Source organism: Pangasianodon hypophthalmus, chromosome 18, assembly GCF_027358585.1.
Source record: "Pangasianodon hypophthalmus isolate fPanHyp1 chromosome 18, fPanHyp1.pri, whole genome shotgun sequence".
Lineage (NCBI taxonomy): Eukaryota > Metazoa > Chordata > Actinopteri > Siluriformes > Pangasiidae > Pangasianodon > Pangasianodon hypophthalmus.
In genome coordinates, this window is record NC_069727.1 from 9639813 (window position 1) to 9665896 (window position 26084).

Here is a 26084-nt window from a genome sequence, read left to right on the forward strand (position 1 = left end):
TATATATATATATATATATATATATATATATATATATAAAATGTGTGTGTAAACAATGATTTACATTTAACAGTTGAAAGTGGTACTTGTCAAGGGGTGGGATATATTAGGCAGCAAGTGAACAATCAGTTCTCGAAGTTGATGTGTTGGAAGTAGTAAAAATGGGCAAACGTAAGGATCTGAGTGACTATGATAAGGGCTGAATTGTGATGCCTAGACAACTCGGTCAGAGCATCTCCAAAACTGCAGGACTTGTGGGGTGTTCCTGGTATGCAGTGGTTAGTACCTGCCAAAAGTGGTCCAAGGAAGGACAACCAGTGAACTGGCAACAGGGTCATGGGCGCCCAAGGCTCACTGATGCTGTGTGGTGAGCGAAGGCTAGCCCAACTGGTCCAATCCCACAGAAGAGCTACTGTAGCACAAATTGCTGAAAAAGTTAATGCTCCCTGTGATATAAAGATGTCAGAACACACAGTGCATCACAGCTTGCTGCATATGGGGCTGTGTAGCCTCAGTCTGGTCAGAGTGCCCATGCTGACCCCTGTCCACCTCCTACAGTGGGCACATGAGCATCAGAACTGGACCATGCAGCAATGGAAGAAGGTGGCCTGGTCTGATTAATCATGTTTTCTTTTACATCATGTGGACGGCCAGGTGCGTGTGCATCACATATCTGGGGAAGAGATGGCACCGGGATGCACTATAGGAAGAAGGCAAGCCGGTGGAGGTAGTGTAATGCTCTGGGCGATGTTCTGCTGGGAAACGTTGGGTCCTGGCATTCATGTGAATGTTACTTTGACACGTACCACTTACCTAAATGTTGTTGCAGACCAAGTACGCCCCTTCATGGCAACAGTATTCCCTAATGGCAGTGGCCTCTTTCAGTAGGATAATCTGCTGTAATGTATATGTGACATATATATATAGATTCCTAGAATCCTAGATATACTGTCATTGGAGTCCGTAACACTAGGGGGGAATCCAAACATCTTCATTTTTGATTTTTGAGCATTGATGAACTGTGTATCAGTGTGCTGGAAAGTGTTTTTGTGGAGCCATCTGTACTATGCAAATTGATGGCAGATGACTGAGTGCCAGATAACACACACTTACAGTTACATTTACAGTAACACACATACAGATACAGTAGCATGTCATTTACACACAATGCTGAATGAAAAACATTAAGTGATGTTCTCTGAGACATGATGCTTAGCAATGCATGAAAAAGGTATGTTCTGTGGTTGTATAATTTCACTTGTTGGGGTGTGTGTGTGTGTGTGTGTGTGTGTGTGTGTGTGTTGGGGGGGGTGTTTGGTGGATATATTCTCCTCCTTCAGCACCTCTTTGTGTGGTGTCTTCATTCAGTCAGATTGCTTTAGTTAACATACGGGTTCTGCAGTAAACACGTGTCGTCGCTCAGCTGCTCACACTGGGGACAAAAGAGGCAGAAAAATGGGTCAGAGTCGTGATGAAGCCGTGAGCATTGCTTTGGATCGACTCACTAACGCAGATTAACGCAGTCCGTTTAAACGCGCGCTCATTTGCCGGGTGCGTGTGTGTGGGTTTTTTTTATCTGTTTGGTGTTGCCTCATAGCTCGGCGCGTTGTGTTTCCTCTCTCGGTCTTTTGTGTGCACAACGGGAAGCCCTAGGTTTGTTTTTTTGATCCGATAACGTAAAAAACAACAGAATCAGTATTTAATACGTGGTGTTTGCATCGTGTGAGAGCTCTCAGTGTGATGCAGTGCCTGAAGACACCATTTTAGACCACAGTCCTTGTGAGCATCTTTAAGGAGCTCCATGAAGACCTGATGTTTAAGTAGGATTTTCAGGTCGCATGAAATCTGCCTGCCTAGGATGCCTGAGATCATTTTCTGGATGACGATGTTGACTGTTTCATCCCCCTGGGAGCTAATTTGGTGATTTCAGTGAAGGTAAGTAGCCTAATTTTTTATATTTATTTTCATTTTTTAATTATTTATTTGTATTACAGAAGGCCAACCGCGATGCTAGCAGGTGTTAGAAAAGCCTGAGTTAATTCAATGCAATTTTAATGAACAAATCAAGCCTCAGTTTGGAAATAAACAACGTGAAAATTGGCCATTTGTTGATTTCATTATGATTGCATCACAGTGATGGTCTTATAACGGATGATGCTTCTGTATCCTAGTGACGCGTCAACATCAGCACCAGTGTGCTGTTGCATCAAACTCCTCATTTCCCTGTGCTGATCTTAGATTGCCTTCAACATTACCTCGCGTTGCATTTTGGGGCGGTACCATTCACATACCTGAATGCAGAGAATGACTCCTTTTCTGACTGGCCAAAAGTTTGTGGACACCTGAGCATCACACTCATATGTGCTTCTCCAAAAAAGTCGTCACAAAGTTGGAAGCACACAGTTGTATAGAATGTCTTTTGTATGCTGTAGCATTACAATTTCCCTTCACTGGAACTAAGAGACCCGAACCTGTTCCAGCATGACAATTCCCCTGTGCGCAAAGCGAGCTCCATGAAGACATGGTGTGTTAAGGTTGGGGTGGAAGAACTCGAGTGTCCTGCACAGAGCCCTGACCTCAACCCCACTGAACACCTTTGGGATGAACTGGAGCACTGACTGCACCCCAGACCTCCTCGCATGACATCAGCATCTGACCTCACTAATGCTCTTGTAGCTGAATGATCACAAATCCCCACAGCCACGCTCCAAAATCTAGTGGAAAGCCTTCCCAGAAGAGTGGAGGTTATTATAACAGCAAACACAGGGGTACTAAATCTGGAATGGGATGTTCAAAAAGCACATATGAGTGTTATGGTCATGTGTCCACAAACTTTTGGCCACATAGTGTGCCATGTACAAGTATAAATTATAGTATAATTAAAATAGAAATATTATTTTCAATCATTTTGAAAAACTCCAAAATCTTAACATGGTGAAATGTGGTTGTATTTATGAAAGCTTTTATTTCATCTAAGTTCAACAATATTTCTGCAAAAATATTGGTCTCTCTTTGTAATAATACAAAAATGAATAACAAAAGTTATATAGCATAAATAAATAGCATAATGAAATAAATAGCATAATGAAATAAATTTTAATGTTAATAGAACATGAGTATACAGGTATAACATATCAAGTTACACAATAAAATGAATAAGGAGAACAATAGTGACAGAATATGAGAGTCATACTCCTGATAAGCTGTCTAGTTTTTGGACCTTGCTTAGTCTGACAAGACAAGGTTCCTTTGTTGTTTCAGGTACATATGCCTATTTCACAGTAATCACACTGGGGGTTTTACTGTTTTATTACAATAGAGTTACAGCAGTTTTACTCTAGCTATACATCAAGATCCTTTGATACAGCATAAACTACTAGTACTGTAAATATTTTCTAAGAATATGACAGTATTGAAGTGTCAAACTCATTTAAAGTGTTACAGAAATCTCCACTCTTCCTTTTGCTTTTCCTTTCCCAAAAATCTTGTGCTTTTGTATGTGTTAGGCACACAAGCAAGTAACAAATGCCGTTTTCCCCATGGGATGGTGACACTGCCATAAAATGCAATGACGTAACTCCACTTTGCAAGCACATTAAGTTGGCAGTTTATTAGGCACAACCCAGACATACACACAAAATTATACATCCCAACAAACCATATGTCATGTGACCTCATATCCAGTAAATGCGTAATATAAATCCGACAGATCTGCTTTGTGGACTTCAATTCCGCACTAAACAGTAACTTTAATGACATTGAGTGCAGCATGAGCAGTTCCTAAACTACTAGTGACCAGCAATCCTGTGGACAGAAAACAGCGCGTGGATCAGAAGGGTCAGCGAACAACCACAACAAGGGAAATCACAGCCAAATGTAAGATTGGTATGCAGAAAGTCATATCAGAAAGCACCATTTATCAATCTTGAATGTGTTACAAACGCCACTGATTATTACCAATATTGTCAGTGAGAAAGAAGAAATCTGACACTGGGGAGTAGAAAGAGAAGTTACCAGGTTGGATGAATTCCTTTTGCACCTAAATTTAGTGCTAGCAAATCATGAATCATCACCGAATGGTGTCAGATACATGATAGTGAGTTGTCATTAGTGATCTGGCTATTTCCCAGATCTCAGCCTTATAGCCCATCTTTGAGATCAGATGGAAAGTACTGTTTACAGCAAGACTGCGGCTGTTTTATTCTCAGAAACTGTGTAATGCAGAAGTTCACATGCAGCACCTTGTTAAATCGATGCCCCATTGCATTTGTGATGTTCTCAAGACCGGAAAATACATAACACACTATTAAAATTGGTGTGCCTAATAAACTTGCAACTCAGTATATATTAAAGGGTACTTAAGGCACTTGAGGAGATGATTGGAGGTAACACTTAATATTTTACCATGTAATTGGGCCTGTGGTTGTGACTGATATGCTCATGGTGTTCTCCAACTCTGGCAGCATGCAGTAAAGCCAAGAAATCACAACACAGACCCGAGATTTATACAAGTGCTGTGCAATATTGTCAAGTATACAGTAGTATTTGCTTTATTTTTAAATACCTATAAACATTATATTTGAACTGTTATAGCCTAAGATCAAAAGCATAAAGAAATTTATGATCAAAAGCATTGTTAACTTTAAAATATCCAGTAATACAGCTATAGGACCAGTGCAACCAGTTAAGAAATCCAAATTTACATAATTTATAAATTTACAATTTTATACCATTAACCCAAAACTACAGTATAAACACAGTAACAAATACACTGCAACTTATCACCCAAACTGATAAGTAACTACATTTACATTTTTACAAGCCCTTACAGTAACATATGAAATATGTTTCAGAAAAAGGAGCAAAGTCCTACTGAGATAGATGACTGCACATGAACTGCGGACCCAAAGGACTTGAGACCGTCTAATGGCATTGTACATACACATACAAGGAACTGGTTAGTACCTGGTTTCTCAGATTAATTTAGATTTATCTTTTATCTTTATGTAATGTTATAATACAATGTGTACTATTACTAATGCAAACATTTTAAATGTTTATATTTTCACTGTTGTGTGAGCTGTATGATCTGTATGCTTGTGGTGTAGTTGTAGTATGGTGTGTACTGTTTTAGTGAAAGGAATTGAATTAAGTTTAGGGTGCAGCAAGTGCTTGAGGTCCTTTGGAACCATAAAAATAAGCAAAACACCCATAAACAAGCATGACTTCAGACAATATATTGTTTTAATTTACTGTTTGGGTGTAGGAAAGGCACTATACAAATAAAATTAAGAGGGATTAAGCTATCTGTGGCTAAAGTGTCAGACGAACCCTTGGTTTTCCTTAATAAACGTTACCAATTGTCATCCAGCAGGTTTTAATCCTTTCCCATCAGGACTCTGAGAAGCCTGTGGATCTCCTGAGCTCTGAAAGCCATGTTCCCAGCCCATCAACACTCCTTCGGGGCAGCTAAGCTGCTTCTTGGGGCTCTGATCTTTCTCCAGGCTTGCAGTTGCGCTTTGAGCTCCAGTGGTGAGACATGTTACTCCAGACAGCATCGAGATACCATTGTGAATGTGCGCAAGGCTCTGGATCATCAAAAGACCGTAATGGATGTCAGGAAGAAAGAGGCAGAAAGAGACTGCATCCTGGCCTGTTGCTCAAAGGAGCTGAAACCAGGTAAGGTGTTACACATGCTGCTTTTGCTCAGATTCCACCATGACCTGAGGTATTATAGCAAGAAACTACAACTAATACACCTACAGCAAGAGCTGATGTGACTGCATTAAATATAGGTCATTAATTGTTTAATTAATTAAGCATTAATTAAATTTTTTGGTTATTTGACTGCTTCATTCTACAAACATTAATCAGAGTCTTTTGTGATATGGATTGGTTTGTTGTGACCTTTGCTTCCACAGTTTCAACATGCTGAATTATTTGTTGTAAGATTAGAGTGAATTTGTAAGATTTGTTGTAAGATTAGAGTGAAGGCTGTTTAGGTGTTGTTTTTATATTAAAGCCACGAGGACATGGTAGTTACACTTTGCAGGTCATATATATATACATTTGTGAATGCATGTGCCTTTTGTATGAAACTTTAGGGATCAGCTGTTTTGTGCAGAGTACGCACCCCACAGACATGCAGTAACTAATGTTCTACCTCTCTCACAGGTATAAAGTGCAACATGGTGGTGTATAAGCCATCAAGCCAAGATGGTATTGAGAACTGCTACCTGTTTCATTGTGAAACTGAGCAGGACTGCCCTCTGATGTCAGCCATGCCTGGGACTAACACTTATGATATATTCAAAGGTAATATTTCTGCAATAAAAGCAAAACAGCACATTATTGCGTTGGTTCTTAGCTCCAGTCCTGGGGACCCACTGCCCTGCACAGTTTAAAGTTTTCCCTACTGTATTGAGGATTGGGAAAACTTATAAAATATGCAGGATGCCCATGACTAGAGATGAGGACCCTTGCCTTATCAGTACCTGGGTAATTATTAGACTAACTGCTTTAGATTAACTCTTGATTTTGATGTCATCCCTTTTGTTGGTGATTACTACTGGCAGTTGTATTTTACCCCTTTTAACTGCCAGGGGTATTCAGAGTTACCCGGATACCTTGTGCGCATGCACACTGCATACCAGCACCTTCCAACAAAGTCACAAAGTGACGTATGAGTCAGTATTTGCAATAAAGTTATCCTGTCTTCTTAGAGCTTTCCCTGTCTTCTTCTCGCCTCGTACACATGTCGGACCACACGTACATCACATAGAGCTATCCACTGAGCAGCTAGTGACTATGGTCAGAGCTACAGGTAACCTGTCCTCCAAAGCTGGCAACACACTCCTATTATTTCTTCTGCTGTGATGAGGGTATATTTATACATTGCAAGTGCTTTTCTAGTGGAACTCTACTATAGAACTCTGTGGCATCTTCTAGCTTCAGGTTGGCTTTCCTTTGTTAGCATCGCAAACGTCTCAGTTTTCCAGCGGGGTTGGGTTCTCTCTCTGCATTGTCTTTCTGCTCAGGATATTACATATCCCCCAACATCTAGCTGAGCAGCTATACCATGCCCTGTACACTATTAAATTTACTAAGTTGCTGGATTTCTGCTAACACGTAGCCCTGGAGCTGTTTGATTCCACACAATAGACCCCTCATTCTTTTCACAATACACAAAGTGGTTCACCAAACCATACCTGTATCATCAGTGTATACACCCCCTGAAGCACAAGGTATGTGCTGGCTGCCTTGACATTGACCATCTTAAGGATGCGGTGTCTGGCTTACAATTCCCCTGCAATGAGATGGCATGCTCGGCTGGCAGATTTATGCCTGTAGTGTGTTCTAGGTAATATGATGGATCACAAGCTGTCAGGCTGGGCCACATGCCAACCCTGGCAATATGTTAGCCGGATTTTTGTTAGCGTTGGAACAATCATTTCAGTCTGCAGAGGTTGATCCTTCTGTTGAGGCTGGATGTGTGTAAATCAAACCTCTGTTTGGGCCTGCCACTAAAGAGGCCCTGGAGAGGAGAATGCAGGTTTCAGAATCATAAAACTAGCATTTTAGGTATTTTAAGGTCACTGCAAAACGGTCAAATGCCCACAAAGGGCTTTCCTACATTGCACAAGTCTTAGACAGGGACATCAATCTGAGAAGCCCCCACCCACCCCAGTCCATCTTGTGGGGCGAGAGCTATATACCTTCCCCCACCTTCATTAAAAGGTTCTAAAACATCCAAAAACATTGGCCATTGAACAGAGACTACATCAGGTCAGTGGGTCCTGATTTCAATGTCATAATGTCAGTTCTGTCATCAGTATCAGACCCAAACATAGTTGTTTCTCTAACACAAGATGTTCGTTCTGTCCAGAAGAAGGGCAACAGTTGAACTGGTTCTTAAATATCCTTCTTTTTCATATGCTAAGATGTAATCCATGGCATGGGGCAACAAGACTGATTCATGTTGGTAGACCTGTGCTACACCTATTTTTACCATTTCCCCATATGTCCCCATTGCTTAAGTACACTTAAGTAACATGATTTTAATGTTTGCCTTTCAAGGCCAGTTTCTACCCTTTGCCTGATTGTAGTACTACGGGTGTTATTGTGATGTTTGCAAGAGACCTTTGTCTACCCTGATGGCCAGAGGCATCAGGATACTGCTGTACTTCGATGACTGGCTCCCACAAAGGAGCAGGACATTCACAACACCTATGCCGAACACATTGCGGCTCACTTAGAAAACGCACCTTAACACTGAAACAGATGTCACAACTCATCAGTGTGAAGCTAGATTCACTAAGAATGCTAACCACCCTGGCAACTCAAAGTATGGTAGACGTTATTATGCTTGCCAATCATATTTAGACAGGCTGTTATGTGTGGTACTGTTGAGAGTGCTGAAATTGTTCACAGCAACCACAACAGAAATTCCCCAGGTTTTCTGGAACTACAGTGTTTTCAGAAGTGGATTATCAGCCTACAGCTGGAACCCAAATTCCATAAACAGAGACGTGTCTTTTTTTTGAGTGTGAAGGGCATGACCACAGGCCCCTGTCATTCACCAACATGAGGAAGCTCCATTAGAATGAATCACCAACTGACAGTGGTATTTATTGCAAACACTGTGTCATACATCTTTTAGTGACATATTTGTTGGAAGGTTATGGCATGTGTGTGCACGCACATAAGAAGGTACACAGGTGATTCTCACTGTCTTCACATATGTTCACAGAGCCACAGCTGCATATGTAACTAGTGCTAATGGTTTATTTTTTTAAAAGGTTTGACACACCCTTCTGCAAAAGGAAAGGAGAAAGTACCCACAATGCCCATTACGATAACAAAACAACCTACTACTACTCAAGCTACATCAACAACCACAACACCAACAACCACAACCCGGCCCACCACTACAACAAGTACCACACAGTCCTCTACAACCACAGCTCCTACTACAGCAACCACCTCCACCACAGCGCCCACAGAACTGTCAATTATCCTCCTTACGATGCCTGTTGAAATCACACCAACCACTACATCAACTACAACAACAACAACAACACAATCAACAACTACAACCACAAAGGTACCTTCCACACCGAGCACCACAACAACTACACATCCAGTCCAACCACCACAGCCACCCCCAAATCCAATCAGACCTTCCAAAAAGCAGATCAGGCCACCAAAAAAGCCAGAGCCCCATGGGAAACCCAGTGCTAAAGTAGTTGAGATTCCAACCTTACAAAAACAAGCCATACAGAAAACTATGATACCTACTACTGCTACGCCAAGTACAACTACTACTACATCTACAACCACTACAACTACTACAACTACAACCACTACAACTACTACTCCTGCTACAACCACAACTACTACTCCCTCTACAACCACAACTACTACTCCTTCTACAACCACAACTACTACTCCTTCTACAACCACAACTACTACTCCCACTACGACTACAACTACTACTCCCACTACAACTACTACATCCACTACAACTACATCCACAACTACTACTGAAAGGACAACGATAGTCGTCGTAGAAATGGAGAATGATCTGAAAAATGGAGATTCAGGCCCTGACCCTCCAGCAGTAGGTTCTGCTTCAGATAAGGCTAAGGAGTCACATTTGATGTGGAAGAATAGTCTGGCTTTGCTGGTTGTGCTCACACTCATCATTCTAATGTTTGTCGTGGTCGTCATGGGCCGCAGAGCCATGGAATCCTTTGACAGGAGACACTACACAAGACTGGAACTCAACGACCTTCACTATGAGATCTAACGCTCAACCAAATCCTTGATGATCAAAGAGACAATCCCATTCAATTTTGAAATTTATTTTTTTCCCTGTCAGCTCACTAAAACAAAATATTTTGATATGTACGACATTTTGGGTTGAGAAAAGTCACATGTTCCCCACTCATAAGATGTTGTAACTGCTGGAGGGATGTAACAAGATGGAGACTGAGAAAGAGTTTAGGGTTGTGGGGAATGAAAAGCAATACAAAGACCTCAGGAAGCTTAAAAATTTAGGACTAGAATACTGTTGGACATTCTTTGCTATGGTAATGCATTAGTCATTAACATTTCCTCTGTGTAAGACCAGTCAATCAATAATTAAGCTGATATAAGAACAGCTGCATAATCAAGTCACTCCTTTCTGAGGCTTCATTTGTTCACTCACTTTGGCCTGTTCGCGTATGACTTGATTTAGGTATGAAGTTAAACCATGCCACTAGCAAACCAGTACTCCACTACTTTAACCAAGTCAAAAACAGTACTCAGTTGCATATCAGATTAAACATATTTGTTGTTTTTGGTTATTGAGTGATTAATGCCTTTACTGCAGGGTGTTAATAAAGGAATAAAAGACAGGATATACTGAAAAAGATGGTTCTGTTCTTCAGACTTTCACAAGCACCTTTATATGGCCATATCTATTCAGGACTTCCTTACCGAAAAACAACAGCTTTTCAAACTGTACTTACTTGCTGTACATTGAATCTTTGTGATTTTATTTTCCACTATGTTGTACTGTGTATTTACATTTATTACACCGATCCATAGGAAAGTCTGTCATGCACTGTTCACATTGTGCCGCACTTCTGTTTTGTGTCTAAACAAATACTACTTCTTGGTGGTAAATTACATTGGATGTGCACTATTTTCACATGAATACTTTCATAACGAGCAGGCGTGTGAAGGTGTGTGCAGACGTGTGTGAGGTGGTCTACTCTAGTTAACTGTAACACTTGCTAAGAGCATGCATGGAAAATGTCATTTGCAATATTCGCTGTGTTCCAGTATGGTTTTTAACATGCCTTTGTCGACTTCCACTTATTATTTGGGAGTGTGTATCAACTAATTCATACAGCTTGCAGCACTAGACAGTGGCTGTTTAACTAAAGCATAAAGCTAATATTATACTTTTAAAATACTAATACTTATTAAAAACTACTCCATCCATTTAAAGGAATTTGCAAAGCCAGCTGGACGAGTTCTGCTACTGTAACTTATAGATATTGACACAACTCCTACAGGGCCCAAACTCAGCTAACAGACTTCAGCTAATGAAGTACTACAGTGGGCCTTATGATGGCGACTTGGATGAAGAAGGGAAGTCAAACCAGGGCTTGTTACAAACTGTTTTAAAACGCACCTGGCATATATCGAAACATCGAATTAGCTGTAATTGCAATTTTTGACCAGAGGTGGTAGCAGTCACTCAGTTGAACCTGCAGCCGCCTTCCTGCTCCTGTGCTCCATTTTAAGGAACTCGGTTAAGTTGCACAGATATTTTCATGTTTTTCTTGAATTGCTTTTTGTATTTTAATATCACTGTATATATAAGATGGTGATGGTTTGGTCTTGTTTTTGTGAGTGGTTGCTTTTAACAATTCCAATTTATTGTAGGCTACTATTTTCTCTGGCAAAAATAAAACATTAATTCTTTGAAGACATGTTTGAAGGTTCTGGTAAAAATGGCAAAACTACTAATAATGTTATGTTGTAATAATAATAATAATAATAATAATAATAATAATGTATTTTTCTATTATTATTAGTAGTAGTATTGTCTTTGTTGTTTGGTGGTGGTGGTGGTGGTATTATTGTTATTATTGTCATATTCAAACAGTACAATATATACTGAATTATAGGATTATACAGATATTTTTTAAAATAATTTAAATAACTAATCATTTGTTAGACTTTGTAAATACCAAATACTAAGACTGAATAAAATATAGTTCTCTATGAATAAACATTAAGGTAAATGAATAGTGTATGTAAAAAGATTTGTATATTTTCGTTTACTGGAATAGTGGTGAGAGAACAGGATATTGTGATAATGGCTAAATCCAGAACTCATATACATGTGCAGGCTAACTTGTGGAGTCCTACGTCTTTGTAAAACAGTTTTGTCTACTTTATTACTATATGACTTTATCACAAAATAGCTCCAACATTAAATTATGTGAAAAGGCATGAATATATGAAGCCTAAATCTAATTTCCAGGTAGGTATGACTGGTGTTCTGACAATGTGCTTTAATATAGACTTGATTGCTATAAACAGATATAATATCAATACACACTGATGAACCGTTACATGGTTGAGAATTGGCCAACATTATTTTTGACCAAAATGATTTTGTAAGAGAATGTGGTTGTGATTTATTTAAAAAGCTCGTATAAACACACATGTAGCTTGGTCAGGATCTTCCACCACCCATTTATATAATTTACTAAGAATACATTTGCATATGTCACTGTATGAGATATCAGTAGTGTATACTCCACCAAATGATACACTATATATCCAAAAGTTTTTGGACAACTAACCATCACACCCATATGTGCTTGTTGAACATCCCATTCTAGATTAAGTTCTCTTGTGCTGTTATAATAACCTCCACTCTTCTGGGAAGGCTTTCCACTAGATTTTGGAGCGTGGCTGTGGGAATTTGTGATCATTCAGCTACAAGAGCATTAGTGAGATTAGGTTGGTTGAGGAGGTCTGGGGTGCAGTTGGTGTTCCAGTTCATCCCAAAGGTGTTCAGTGGGGTTGACGTCAGGGCTCTGTGCAGGACACTCGAGTTCTTCCACTCCAACCTTAACACACCATGTCTTCATGGAGCTCGCTTTGTGCACAGGAGCATTGTCATGCTGGAACAGGTTTGGGTCTCTTAGTTCCAGTGAAGGGAAATTGTAATGCTACAGCATACAAAGACATTCTGTACAATTGTGTGCTTCCAACTTTGTGGCAACAGTTTGGGGAAGAACCTCATATGGGTTTGATGATCAGGTGTCCACATACTTCTGGCCATATAGTGTATATTGTTCAGTGTATAAAGTCCAGGTGATACAAACAGAATATGTTTCATGTTCTATAAAAGATGTTCATAACACAATACATTATATTTGTACATTTGAACTAGATGACTACACGAAATGTTTATATAACAGTGTAATGATTATGTTTTGGGACTGAACAGAACTTTGCCTTGGGTCATATTCTGTATGGCTGCACTGGCTCATATTTCAAAACATCTCAGTTTACTTCATTATATCTGATGGATTTTTTTAAAAAGAAAGCAACCTCAGAGAGCACCATCATAAACATTCCTTTATTCATTTATACAACAGAGAATTCAGTAATTTAACTCCTAATACTGCTGTGATCACTTCAAGACACACACACACACACACACACACAGTTAGCAAGCTGAGCTGAGCTGAGGTGAGCCGCATCTCCGCTCATTCCGTGAAAAAGTAGTCCCGCTGGAATGCGTCTCGCGCTGTTTGAAACGTCCCAAAAAATTAATTAAAAAAACTAAACGTGATTTTTTCTTGTGCTTGTGCTTACTCTTAGTGTTATTGAAGAGGAGGAATAAAGAAATACCCAGCAGTACAACAATAGCAGGCGTTCGAGTGTTTTCACACAGAGAGAATAGTAATGGAGGAGGCGGAGGAGGAGGAGGGGTGCCATTTTTCCCCTTTCCCGGCGGAAGGATACGACTCGGAAGCGGCGCAGCGTCAGGGAACCATTTCGGAATCGCAGCGCCACCACACACAGAGAGAGAATGGGAATGGGAATGGGAATGGAGCGGAGAATAATCGCGTCTGCGTTATAACTACGGCGAATTCCTACAACTGGAAAGGGAAAGAAAGCACCAAATCCCGAGTCATATAAACCTGTGCAGGAGAAGAGAATTAAAAAGGCAGCCATGCGATGAAACCCAGGGAGCACCGGAGGCGAGAAAACGGGAGGAAAAACATGGGCGCAGTGCTGCGGAGTCTCTTTTTGTGTACTTTTTGTTTGCAAATACGCGGTGAGTTTGGACTGAGCTCGTCTTGGTATTATCCTGGGGAAGTTGAGAAATAGCTGATAGGTGTGTGATAGTGAGAAGGAGGCTGTTGGTGAGCTAGCATGCAGCGTTTTTCTTCCTTCTTGGCTGAAGCTGTATGAGAAGAGTTGCAGTATCCCAGTAAAAAGTCTGCGTCTCCTCTTAGGCTCGCTCGCATGTTCTCGCTAAACCGCCTTTCGCTCATTCTTTCTCTTTATTCTTCTTGTTACTTTTACTTCACGGCGTAATTATTGGTCTTTCAGCTACTTACATTTTTCGGTAATGATATTCAGTATTTCCGCTGACACTTTATATCAGTCTGGTTTCTATTGGGAGTGCTAGTTTTCATTAGCCGCGCTGCATTGTTGTGAATCGCTAGCCTGCTCTTAGTTAGCTAGCTAGCATTACTGCTGCACTTCAACACTGTTTTACCCCTGCTGCTTTGTCTTTCTGCTGTGAAGTGTGTGTGTGTGTGTGTGTGTGTTTTTTGTTTGTTTTTTTTTTTTTTTTAAATAATGTGACATTGTGCTTCTGGATTTATTTTCTTTCTTATTTATTTATTTTTTGCTGTGTGTGTGTGTGAGTGAGTGAGTGATTTGGGCCTGTAGTTTGAAGAGGTTAAAACTATGGCGTGGCTTTCCAAAAAACTTTCAAGTTTTTTATTTTTTTTGTTTTGTTTTTGTACTGTTCAAGCTACACAAATAGGTAAAGTTTCTAAAAGTTTTTTTTAGATAGTTGTTTAAAGAAACTACACCAGTCATTTGGTGTAGTTTCTCCAAAAAGTAAAAAATTGATGAGCCCAAATAAATAAATAAATAAATAACAACTCTGATAACAGACCTAGTACTCAACATGCTGGTTGTTAGTTATTGTGTATGTAAAATGACCTGAGTATAAAGATGTGTGTTTCTAATATTTTGTCATTTGTTAAAAAGGATCTACATGATCACAGAATGATGCTTTAGTCATATAAAGTGGCCATTTGTTCACGTTTTTATGACAACTAGGGTTCAGTGTTTGCAAGCAAGACACTAATGAGACATCGTAAATATTAAGATTTCTTTCTTTTTTTTAAACTCCAAACTCACTGAATAATATAATCAATCTGTATTAATTGAGATATAGTTTATCCACAGAAGTTTCCCTTCTCTTCTCATGAAGCGGGTCTAAAGTGAACCCAGACTACCTTTGTGTGAACATCTGATCTCGAAGGTTACAAATGTGCTAAGGGCGTCTCCAAAAAAAAAAAAAAAAGAAGAAGAAGAAAACTTGATATTATCAGCAGCTAAGCATAAAAAAGGGCAGCGTTCCCTATATTTACACTTCGTCGAGTGAGCGAAGGGTGTTGGACGGACTTCAGTGAGCCGTCCTGCTGCTCTGCAAATTTCTAAATATTTGGGAAAGGAAATTCCCCATGTTTAAAAAAAAACAAAAAAAAACATCCCAGCAGCCGGAGGCCAGGAGCTCAGGGTTTGCCCTCGAGAGCGACGCACCGGCGTGCAGTGGTCGATGTGTCAAACCGAGGTTTGAGTCTGTGCCAAAAGCCCTGCGGAGGTACGAGCTACAGAGCCGAGGAAGTTCTTGAGGTCAGACTGCTTCAGAGCTGAATAAATACGAGCTGAAAAAACGGAGACAGGGGAAATAAATGGGCCATGAATGGCTTTCAGTGGAAGTCAGGTAGTTGAGTCGTTTGGTGACATCAACGAAGCTGGTTATGAGAAGGAAAGTGTCTGCTTTAGTGGACCTTTACATTTGTCTCCGCTGTGCTTGGTGACTTGCAGCGTGCGAGTGTGTAAACTTTGTTGGCGCCCGAGTATCGTCACCACTCATTAGAAATGTTGAGTAAATAGATGTCACCTACACGGTGTAACACTTTGACTGCCATTAGTTTACATTTTCTCATATACAATTCTTATTTTAACTAAGTGTGACATGTTTCAGATTAGAAGTAACACCTTAGATTTTTGTCCAAACATGTTCAACATGCTCAGGTCTCTGCTAATTTAGAAGAGTTACTTAAATATCGTAGTATAATATAGTATTCATGAGCGCCATGGCAAAAAAAATTAAATTTAAATAATTCTTGTTGTTGATGTAGAAAAAGTAAAAACAAACAAGTGAAATTAAGTTAAGCTGACCACTCCTACACTGAATGAACGCCAGGTCTTCATTATTACTGGTTACAAAATGCAATAGTGGGTTTTATTTTTCGAAATGAAAATAAATATCTCATCATGCAGAATGAGCAGCTCACCAGTTTTTTTCTACTTCTGAGTGAAACAGTGGATTATTGTGATAAGTTGTGTATAAGTGCTCCATAATGGGACCCCAGTATAGACTCGGATCAACCGTCAAGCTGTACACCCCAAGTATAGTGTTGAATAGCGATGATGTGATGTGTGAGAATTTATTAACTGAAGTGTTAGTAGGGAAATTATGACATGAACTGAAGTGTTGCACTGTTATGTGTTTGTAATGATGTTCATGATGTCCACATTTATCCATCTTTAACCAAAGGTTGTCTGTTAGCTAGGTAGCAGTGAATGAATTTACAAACAAAAAAAACCGATGCATCGAATATCAGATTGACAAAAACCTGCAGCTGTGTCTCTAAGTACACCGGGGTAATTAAAATATTTAATTACGAGCATGGTTGGTTGTGTGAATGTTTTCTTTATATGTTATTTTGTAATCTTTGTTCTTGTTTATTAGGTTTTCTGCAGCTTCAGTGGGTGATGTGGCCGAAACTCTTACATCACCATATTTCAAGGCATTTCTGTGATACATGATATGCATCTCAGTATCTAGGTTTCCTAACAAACTGCCAGCTAAACTCTAGTGTTACATTTAAGGATAAAATTAATTAATTCAGGGTTGATTTATTTTTGTTAAATGAACATATCATTATAATAATTATTAAAGATAGAATAATTGATCAAATTTGCTTCCGGAGTTTGTCATCTTTATTTTAAAAGGTTCTAAAAATGTATTAAATAAAAAGATATCACAGCATATCAGAAACGTGTGTCATGACATGATTTATTAAGATATCGATTTTACATCATCGTCTCGCCCAGCCTTGCTCAGCACCATTATATCTGATTTTTAACTCTTAGAAGTAAAAAAAGAAATAAAACACTCTTATTAAACAAGCAAGATTTCGTAAACTTCATGTTTTCTGACTTAGAAAGAAGAGAAATGAAATGTGTATATAGTTCACTTTGTGCTCACACTGTTGTGTTGTGTCTTCTGCAGCCGTGCCCCTCCTCCTGTACGCCAACAGGCGCGACTTGCGGCTGGTGGACGCGGCCCAAGGACGCAGCGCCAACGCCACGGTGGTGGTGAGTGGCCTCGAGGATGCGGCGGCCGTGGACTTCATTTACGGCAGCGGTCTGATCTACTGGAGCGATGTGAGCGAGGAGGCCATCAAACGGGCCGTCTTCAACGGCTCCGGCTCCAGCACCCAGAGCACGGTGGTGTCGGGTCTGGCCTCGCCCGACGGTCTGGCGTGCGACTGGTTGGGGAATAAACTTTACTGGACAGACTCAGAAACGAACCGCATCGAGGTAGCCGAGCTTAACGGGACGCTCAGGAAAGTTCTTTTCTGGCAGGACCTGGACCAGCCGAGAGCGATTGCTCTGGATCCGGGCAGAGGGTGAGTCGGGAAATTATTATCATTTTTGAATTGTATTCATGCTGTAGCTCTGTTTGTGGTTGAGTTACAAATGAAGTATTGTCATGTCCTGAGAAGGGTGAATAGTGATGTTGTAATGCTAACAATTCTAGATAGGGTTTATTCTGGACTAAAGATGTGCCTGTTATGAACGAAGACAAGCAAACCGCTGTGATTACGGAGTGTGCTGAGCGCTCAGCAAAAGATTCAAGCTGAACTTTGTGCATGTTTTGTCTTGTCAGCTGGTAGTTTGCACTCAACAGCCTGATGGAGCATAATGTAGATCATTCAGCGTGGCTCTATGGTCTCTGTGAGCTTATGAACACTCATTGTTTTGCTTGAAATTCCACTTACTTGTTTAACTGTAGATTTGATTTTCTAATATGCTTGAAAACGCACATTTTTGCATAGAACGAGCTTCTCTCGTCTGGTTTTTCCAGGAAGCTGCAGGTATGTGGCTGTCTCTTATTCACTCATACCACAGAGTCCTCTTAGAAGCGAGTCCTACTTGATGTAAGACTCGTACAGAGTGATGTGAACTCAGGTTTACAGTCTCCCAAGTTTGGTCAGGTTTGTGCAGTAAGGATTTTATTTTTACCTGATCGCAATTTTCCATTGTAAAATATCACAATATTTATCAGGCTTTTTCGCCTGATAAAAATCATATAATCAGTGATAAACGTCGCTGGATATATCCATGACCTGATTTGTCCTGGTCAACAATCCTCTGTCTCCTGTTGGGTTTTTCAAGAGATTTTACATGTGTGCAATTTCATATTAATACCTCAAGGATACAGGGCATAGGTAAAGGCAATAACAGCTTTGGAATGAGAGCTATTAAAAGATAAATAAGTTGTTCAAGAATTACAGTTTAACACATTCCTTAGGGGTATCAATAATTTTGGTGCAGATATATTCGAGAAAAAAAAGTACTATTTTAAAAGTAGTTCTAAAAGGAAAGATAAATTAGTCATATGATTATCATATTGGAAAATTAATAATCATAGTTTGAGCTGATAATTTAAGTATATTTTAATGAAGGGTGCCAATAATTCTGCAAGGCAAGGCATATCACAAAAAAAGCTTTTGTTTTTAATGGTGGAAAAAGAGTGATGGAAACTTTTTTCGTTGTTGTTTTAATAAATGATCATGTAGGTGAAACAAGCTACATATTATATATATAGAGTTACATCTAAAAATAATTTATTTTTAAATAATTAAAGCAACATCAGACATCACTGGGACCCTGACCAGGATAAAGCGTCATGGATGAACACCTTATCTGTCCTTTACGCTGCTGTTTTGGCACTTACTTATTTCTGTACACAGGTGAAAACAGCAGCACACTTTGGATATTGTAGTCTTTTCTTCCGTAACACTTTGACATCATCTGTTTTAGGCAGAAATCATCTCATGAGTGCTCCAAAGGCACTGTAACATTCAGAAAGACATTATCAGTGGTGTTATTAAACCTCACATACTGTAAGCAGTATTTTATGATGAATAGCGCACTTGTTGAATGTATTGTTTGATGCGCAGGCGTGTAGATTTCGAACAATGCAATATGATATGCCACGTTATTAAAGCTGTAATAAGTATGATAAACTATATAACAAGTTGCCTAGAAATGAAAGCAGGGAGGTGTTTTAACTGAAAGTGTCAAATTAAAAATCTGTATTTATAAAGAGAGATTTTTTTAAGCATCTCCTAAAACCAGCATTGAGGAGTAGTGCAATCCTCGGGAACCGGATGAGTGCAGATGTAATCTGAGTGTTTCCCTTACCACTCCACCCCCCACGGCAGAACAAAAGCCTGATGGGTAACCTGACACTGCTGTCTAGTGGTCCTCTCAGACCTCCCCCACCACACACACACACACACACACAGAATTTTACCAAAATGCCGCTCTGTTGCTTCCAAATGCCTGTTTATACTTGATGCATGACTTTGAAGAAGCAGTGGCATTGTTCACACACTCACCTGCATATCTTATGTACATCTGGAAGCGACTGCAATGCTTGGCAGTTTCATACACAGCGGCATTTGAGCTCTGTCTTTCTTTAAAACTTCCTGCTGTCATTGTGATTTTTGGTTAAACTGGGTCGTAAATCTAAAAGTCTGACCTTACTTTCAGAAATATTTATTCTAGAAAATCAAGAAGACTGGTGCGCAAAACAGGGCTTTGGTAAGTTTGAAGGCTGCACAATTAAAAATTAAAAATACTAACCGTAATAGTAAACCTGGTTAGTGTTTGTGCTAGGTCTAGAATAGTACATAAGTATGCATTTTGAGACACAACATTTCTGAATTTCTGAGGATGTGCACAAGCAATACTCCACACAAGCACAGGATATGCATGACTGCCATCTTGCGCATGCAAACACGTCGTTAAAAGCAAGTATAATTCATTCTTTAGCGGTAGCAATGAGCTAGACACGTCAACACGTCATGAAAGACTAGCTGACTTGTATAACTCGTAATGAACGATGTGTGTTGGACTAAACTAAAGCCGTGTACCATTACAAAAGAGTTTTCCTTACACCAGGAGATCAAAATCTTTATGTCTAGGCCATTATTTTATAGTATAAATGTCTGGAAGCAAGAAATTTTGCCTTATTGATTTTTCCACCATCACATGGACACTCTGGAGGGGCCTCATTGCTCCAGGGTATGAAGATGTGTATCACCCGAAATGGAGCATACCTTCATGTGTCTGGGTTGATTAGACAGTCTGTGGTTTGGTCGCAACTGATTGTATTCTTCTGCTTCCACTTTAAATTTTTGCTGCCTGTGTCTATATATCTGGCAACTTTATGGTAAAGAAAACACATGTTCTCTGGTTCCACCAAAACCCTGACCAGGAATAAGGGGCGATTTGACAAAAAAAAATCATATAAGTAAATCATCTCTGCTAATGTCTTCAGTATTTAAAAGTACAATAAATGGAAATGTGATTGACATGTGAGCAAGTGTGTAACTACTGAATACAATAGCTGAGTTGGTTCTACATTTTTATTGAACGTTTTTAAAATAAGTGATGTGTTTCACTTTGTTTTTATTGCACTGCTCTCAGCTTTCTATGTACAGCTAAAGAACGGCAGTGTTAGAAAAATATTTGTGGCTCACTAAGTTGTAATGAGGATCAACTATTATTAGAAGTCGCCTAAAACCCTCGTTTATTCAGCGATGTCTTTCCAGCGGTTGCTTGTGTGCCTTTTTCTGACGCATTTGTTTACACTGCTGTTTCTGACCGCGGTGCTGTTCACGTGTGCACTAGGTCTTATCTAGATTTTGGCACCTTCTTTATGGTGCTTTTTTTGGTGGTTGAAAAAAAAATTCGTGTTTCCTTGACGTGCCAGTCTTGCCTTTGCATATTCATCTGTGCTGTGTCTGTCGTGTAAAATCCAACAGTTTGCTAATCAGTATTGATCATTTTTTCTCATCCAACTTGTTCATGAAACCGTTTAGGATGCCATGTCTGAGTGTGTGTGTGTCTTTTTTAAATTTTTTAAATTTTTTAATTTTATTTTATTATTATTTTTTATTTATTTTATTTTATTTATTTATTTATTTATTTATTTTTTGCATCCCCCCCAGGAGGCACATCCAAACACAACCAAGTAGTCGGGACTGGAAGTCAGTTTTCTAAATGGGGTTTCTCAGTGAATTAATAAACTTTCTCTAAGGCCACAGCTTAATCCATATTTTTTCATGTTCTACACATCACATCAGTGTAATATTGCACCTTAAATATCACGATACACGCAATCGCTCTGTAAAAACAGGAAACATTGTAATATCTCACCAGGTTCTGAGACAGTCACGTCGCCCACCCCTACATGAACACATGAGTAGGCTACATGTTTGCTGGAAATTGAACCTCTCAAACAAATGGAAGATGAGAGCTGGACCACATCCATTGATAAAATCATAGACCCTATTACATCATCGGACTTGTGTGTGTATGTGTGTGTCTGTGTCTGTCCACCCCTTCACTTTCCTCTCATTTTCCCATCTCCAAAGCGAGAGGTGCATTTGCATTTAAATTTGTGAGGATGCAGATGAAAGGCTCTGTGCACCATTAATCTATTCATTAGTTTGATTTAAACTGAAACCGTGGTGTTTATGCGTGTGTGAAAGGGAACACGTTAAACAAAAGCACAAGCCATTACACTGGCCATTCTCTTAAGGTTTTGCTGCAGATTGAAAATAGCCACATAATTTTCAAGGGTGGGATTGTAGCCTTTAGTGGCAGTTTACTGTATTTTAGTGATTTAATAGTCAAAAGTGTTTTAAGTTTGAAATGATTTGTGTGGTTGAGTAGTGACTGGGGTGATGTGCAGTATGTTCCTCTGAACAGACAGAGCGATATAAATATTTCAGACCAGGCTTGTTTTTTGCAAGTCAGTTTGTAAAAACTATCACTTGAACATTTTTAATTAACACAGATTTGCATTATATAAATATTCCCACATCTTGGTGGCATTTTGCATGAGCGGGTAAAGTACGTTTCTTTTCTGTACTTAAAAATTTCAGAGATAAAATTAGTCAAAGTGTGGAAAATAGGCAGTTTTCTTTTGAAGGAGGAAGTTTAACTTTATTTTAAAAATGATTCAGAGTTACTGTATGATTCAAAAGGGAAGTGTTATTGTGTCTCAAGATATATCCGTCTTATATCCGTCTCGAAGTACTTTGATCAGATCGACAGGTTAGAGATTAGGACAGAATCTAGAGTCTAATTGATAAAAGCGTTTGCTTCCTAAACCTCATGAAACCGATAAACCCATTTAACTAAACGTCTCCTGGTTCACTAACATCAGAAGAACTGATAGCTGCCTTCTGTTGCACACCTTTAGCTGATTCCCAGCAAATTATATTAGCTGTTTAGGTGACTGCTCGAAGTTAGTATTAGCTATTCATTTAGACACATTGCAGTGAGTTTTTTTTTTTTTTTTTTTTTTTTTTTTTTCCTCTTCTTCTTCTTTTCCCACCTTCATCTCTAGGGAACAGCAAAAATACAGTGACAGATGATCAGCAATGTTTGTATAAAAATTGCTGCAAAAGGTCCTAATGCTGCATTTGAATAAAACTGGTATTTAGGCTTCCAACTAGGGAAAAAATGAAGAAACTTCCTCTTTAACTCTGAGTGGTCTCCTCAACCCAGAGTTTTGCAAATGACGTCAAATAAACATGGCAGCTCGCAGCATCAACAGTAAACAGAGTAGCACTTCTTCCATGACCCATGGTTTTTTTTGTTTGTTTGTTTTTCCACATTTTGTAGCTCGAGCACCCCGAGGTCAAAAATAATGTAATCCCAAAGCTCCGACTGCCTGCTTCTGCGGTAAATCAAATGCAGTATTATACCCAGTCCGCATGTCACTTTGAACATTGATTAGCTACTTGATTATTTAGCTAAATCTTTCACACTTGGCTACCTGTCTAGTTTATTTAAATTGATTGCCTGGCATAGTTGCTAATGAGCACAGCTAGGCCTGTCACGACAGCTACTTTTGTTGGACGGTATATTGTCCCAGAAATAATTGCGATGTTGTCATTTTAAGAACTTGCCACTGATATAATGATAATATAGCATAAAAATGCAAGATGCCCTCTTAAAGAGCAGTGAACTTTAAATTCATAAGAGTATTCAGTCATTGGAATTGGAAAGTCAAAGAACACCAGATTTTTAAATCAGTAGTCCACACGAGGGCTCAACGATTTTTATCTTAAATTCGACAAATATTTTAAGTTTTAACAGACAGAAGCAGAGCGAATGGTGATAGTCATTCTAATGTAAAAAATACGCATGTAAACGCAGTGTGCAGTATCGAGGTCAGCGAACACTGGTGATACGATCAAGGTCAGGTCCATATATCGTACGATAAGTCGATAATGTAATTATCATGACGGACCTAAACACAGCACCGATAAACTAGCTAGCTAGCTGTGGTAGTAGTGGTCTGTACAAGCACGTCCCAGACACACTGCTAGCTTTTCTGGATTTGTCAAAAACATTTCGCCAGATAACAGATGATGTGATTTCAGTCCAAAATGTTGCATGAATGTTTGAAGTTCACTACAGTAGAACATGGCTAATAGCCACTCAGGCCTGTAACATGACATGTTCTGACAGAGCAAACAAAAGACACGCTTTCAAGGAAGCAGTCATGTGTTTTTTCTACTTCACATGTCGAGGGTCCCAAGGTGGGAAATGACATTATTACTACTTGCAAATTGCAACTTATAAGCTACCACAAATGTAGTGTTTCTGCAACTCTGCCCCTCCCCCTTTATATCTCTCACCCCATCTCTCTTTCTTTCTCTCTCTCTCTCTCTCCCTCTCCCCCTCCCCCTTTATCTCTCCCCCTCCCCCTTTATCTCTCCCCCTCCCCCTAACCCTGCACTGAGTTCAAGCTGTAAATAAGGCATGATGTTTTCTCTGGATGAGATTAATAAACATTTTTAAAATTAAGCCAAACTGTACTTTGGGGTTGCCAGTATTTCTTGTATGTGTTTGGGAAACACAGTTTAAGGAATTCGAACCTCAACACTCAGGTTCTGTACACAGCATTGGGAAAACAAAGGAAACGTATGAAAGGGAAGCAGTAAAATGAATAAAAACAACCTTAATTGTTTGGAAACCTCCATCTCATGGTGGCCCAACTAGTAAAACTCCCAGCACTACCTGGCCTTGTAAGCCTTATAAGACAGTACATGTACAAGGCTTGACTTTTAGTGTTATCTCAGTAGGGTGAGATTGGTGTGTGTGTGTGTGTGTGTGTGTGTAAAGTAAAGAAACCTGGGACTTGAGGCCGAGCTGATGTCATGGTTCGGTACTTGTGTCTAATGCTGCGTTCAACTAAACGTTGTAATTTCCGACCTAATACTTCAGGAAAGAAAATGCCCCCTCAACTCGGAATTCCTACTCAGGAACTCGGGACAGTGTCCTCAACCTCTGAGTTCAGCAAGTGATGCCAAATCAACATGGCTGCTCAAAGCATGAACATTACTTTTGAATAGAATAAGAAGTGACACAGTATAAGATCAGGTGTTTGTTACATACTTTATGAAATCTGCTGGAGCTTTTCTTTAAATGTTTATCAAATGCAATAATCACCAAAATTAGACGTTGTGCAATGCGCAGTTACACACACACACACACACACACACACACGGAATCTTCTAGCTCATTGTAGTAAAAGTCCCATTGAATGGGATCTGCTTTATCACTTCTGTGAGCTTGATGACTAGATGATTATTTCTTTTACACAAGTCACTCAGCAATGAAAATTTATTTTAATAAAGTAGCTACCACCACTACTACTTGTACAAATTAATTAAGTTAAACTCTTAGTTAGTTATTTAGTAAATAACTAAAGTAGAGATTGTTGTCTAGTTTAAAAACCCCTTTTCAACTAGGCCATTACTCATTATGCAAGATTTATGTTTCAGAGCAAGCAATGACGTTCACTGTAAATGAGGAAAAAAAAGAAACTTGTATATTACAACACATACCTATTGTCTGTGAAAGAATGTTATGCATGGCATTATCTGCTATCTACCTAGGAGACAGCACCAGTTAGTGTTATCTTAGATTAGCCGTCCATTTCCTTTAAAAAGTGCATTTAAATTTTAGTTAGTAAAATACTGATTAAATACCATCAATATGTAATCTTATAATGCTGCAGATGGAAGATCACAAAAAGGCGATATCATAATAAACTTTTATTTATTTAGCCACAGTAATTTGGCATCTTAAAGTTGTTACACAGCAACAGTTTTTATTTTATTTCTCTAACAGAAAAATGTAGCACGATGAACATCACTGAATGTAACTGAATTTAAGGCTATCTTTACTAACTTCAGTAAGTTATTCACCAAAGTGCATGTAACAGTGTCCCTTGTAGAGAAGCTGTCATTTTTGTATTAGTCATGTAGAGCATCTGTACTTCATAAATTATGCAACTTGTAAAGAATAAAAGAAAGGATTAAAATAATGGGATATTAGGCTTGGGGTGATTGGCAAAAGTTGATTGACTTTGGAGCAGAACAACAAAACCTCTTTCTCTGACACATCTTAGCTTCCCTTGTCTGTGCTGCTGAACAGATAACAGATAAATCCGTGAATGTCTTTGCATGCAAAGCAGGAATGGAGATTTAAATTCAGAAAACAAAATAGCGTGTTGTTTATCAGAGCGACTTCACTGTGCAAGAATTGAATAAATATCTCCACTGCTGTTTAACACAGAACTCATGCACAAGGAGTTTATATAACGATATTTACATTTTATAATGAGCTTCGTTACAGCTAGTAACTCGTTTTTCACCATTGCTGACCTTGTTAATGGGTAATTTAAAATAATAATAATAATAATAATAAAAAACTTATGCTATATAAGCTATATAAAATAGCTTATGCTAGCTAATGAAGCTGACTTGTAGCCTGTTTCTGATTTTAATATGCTTACGTAATGATATATATGACGCACGACATGTACGCGACACAAGTTATGGTTGTCTGAGGTGAGTATCAAGCTG

The 26084-nt window shown here is 39.1% G+C and overlaps 2 protein-coding genes across 4 annotated transcripts in view; both read left to right on the plus strand.

Moving 5' to 3' along the window:
• Nucleotides 1-1341: 1341 nt before the first annotated feature.
• Nucleotides 1342-11482, plus strand: mansc1 (MANSC domain containing 1). 3 transcript variants are annotated; one of them, XM_026922577.3, is made up of 5 exons: nt 1342-1935; nt 4854-4957; nt 5372-5679; nt 6175-6315; nt 8799-11482. In XM_026922577.3, the coding sequence occupies exons 3-5, from the start codon at nt 5436-5438 to the stop codon at nt 9806-9808; spliced, it is 1395 nt and encodes a 464-aa protein (XP_026778378.2). In that variant the 5' UTR covers nt 1342-1935; nt 4854-4957; nt 5372-5435; the 3' UTR covers nt 9809-11482. The 3 variants fall into 3 exon arrangements, with proteins under 3 accessions (XP_026778378.2, XP_026778379.2, XP_026778380.2); XM_026922578.3 differs by having other exon boundaries at nt 5375-5679; XM_026922579.3 differs by having other exon boundaries at nt 5396-5679.
• Nucleotides 11483-13550: 2068 nt separating this feature from the next.
• lrp6 (low density lipoprotein receptor-related protein 6) overlaps nt 13551-26084 on the plus strand; it is a 48860-nt gene continuing 36326 nt past the window's right edge. The window contains exons 1-2 of the mRNA XM_026923228.3: nt 13551-13858; nt 17129-17528. Of these exons, the coding sequence (XP_026779029.1) occupies nt 13759-13858; nt 17129-17528 (500 nt within the window). The 5' untranslated portion in view covers nt 13551-13758. The remainder of the gene's footprint in view (nt 13859-17128; nt 17529-26084) is intronic.

What these genes read in the sequence shown, in the direction of transcription:
- mansc1 (XM_026922577.3), top strand. Translation starts at nt 5,436, where the DNA reads ATGTTCCCAGCCCATCAACACTCCTTCGGGGCAGCTAAGCTGCTTCTT. An exon ending in CTCAAAGGAGCTGAAACCAG is followed by an intron (nt 5,680 to 6,174) that starts GTAAGGTGTTAC and finishes CCTCTCTCACAG; the next exon opens with GTATAAAGTGCAACATGGTG. An exon ending in CACTTATGATATATTCAAAG is followed by an intron (nt 6,316 to 8,798) that starts GTAATATTTCTG and finishes TTTTTTTAAAAG; the next exon opens with GTTTGACACACCCTTCTGCA.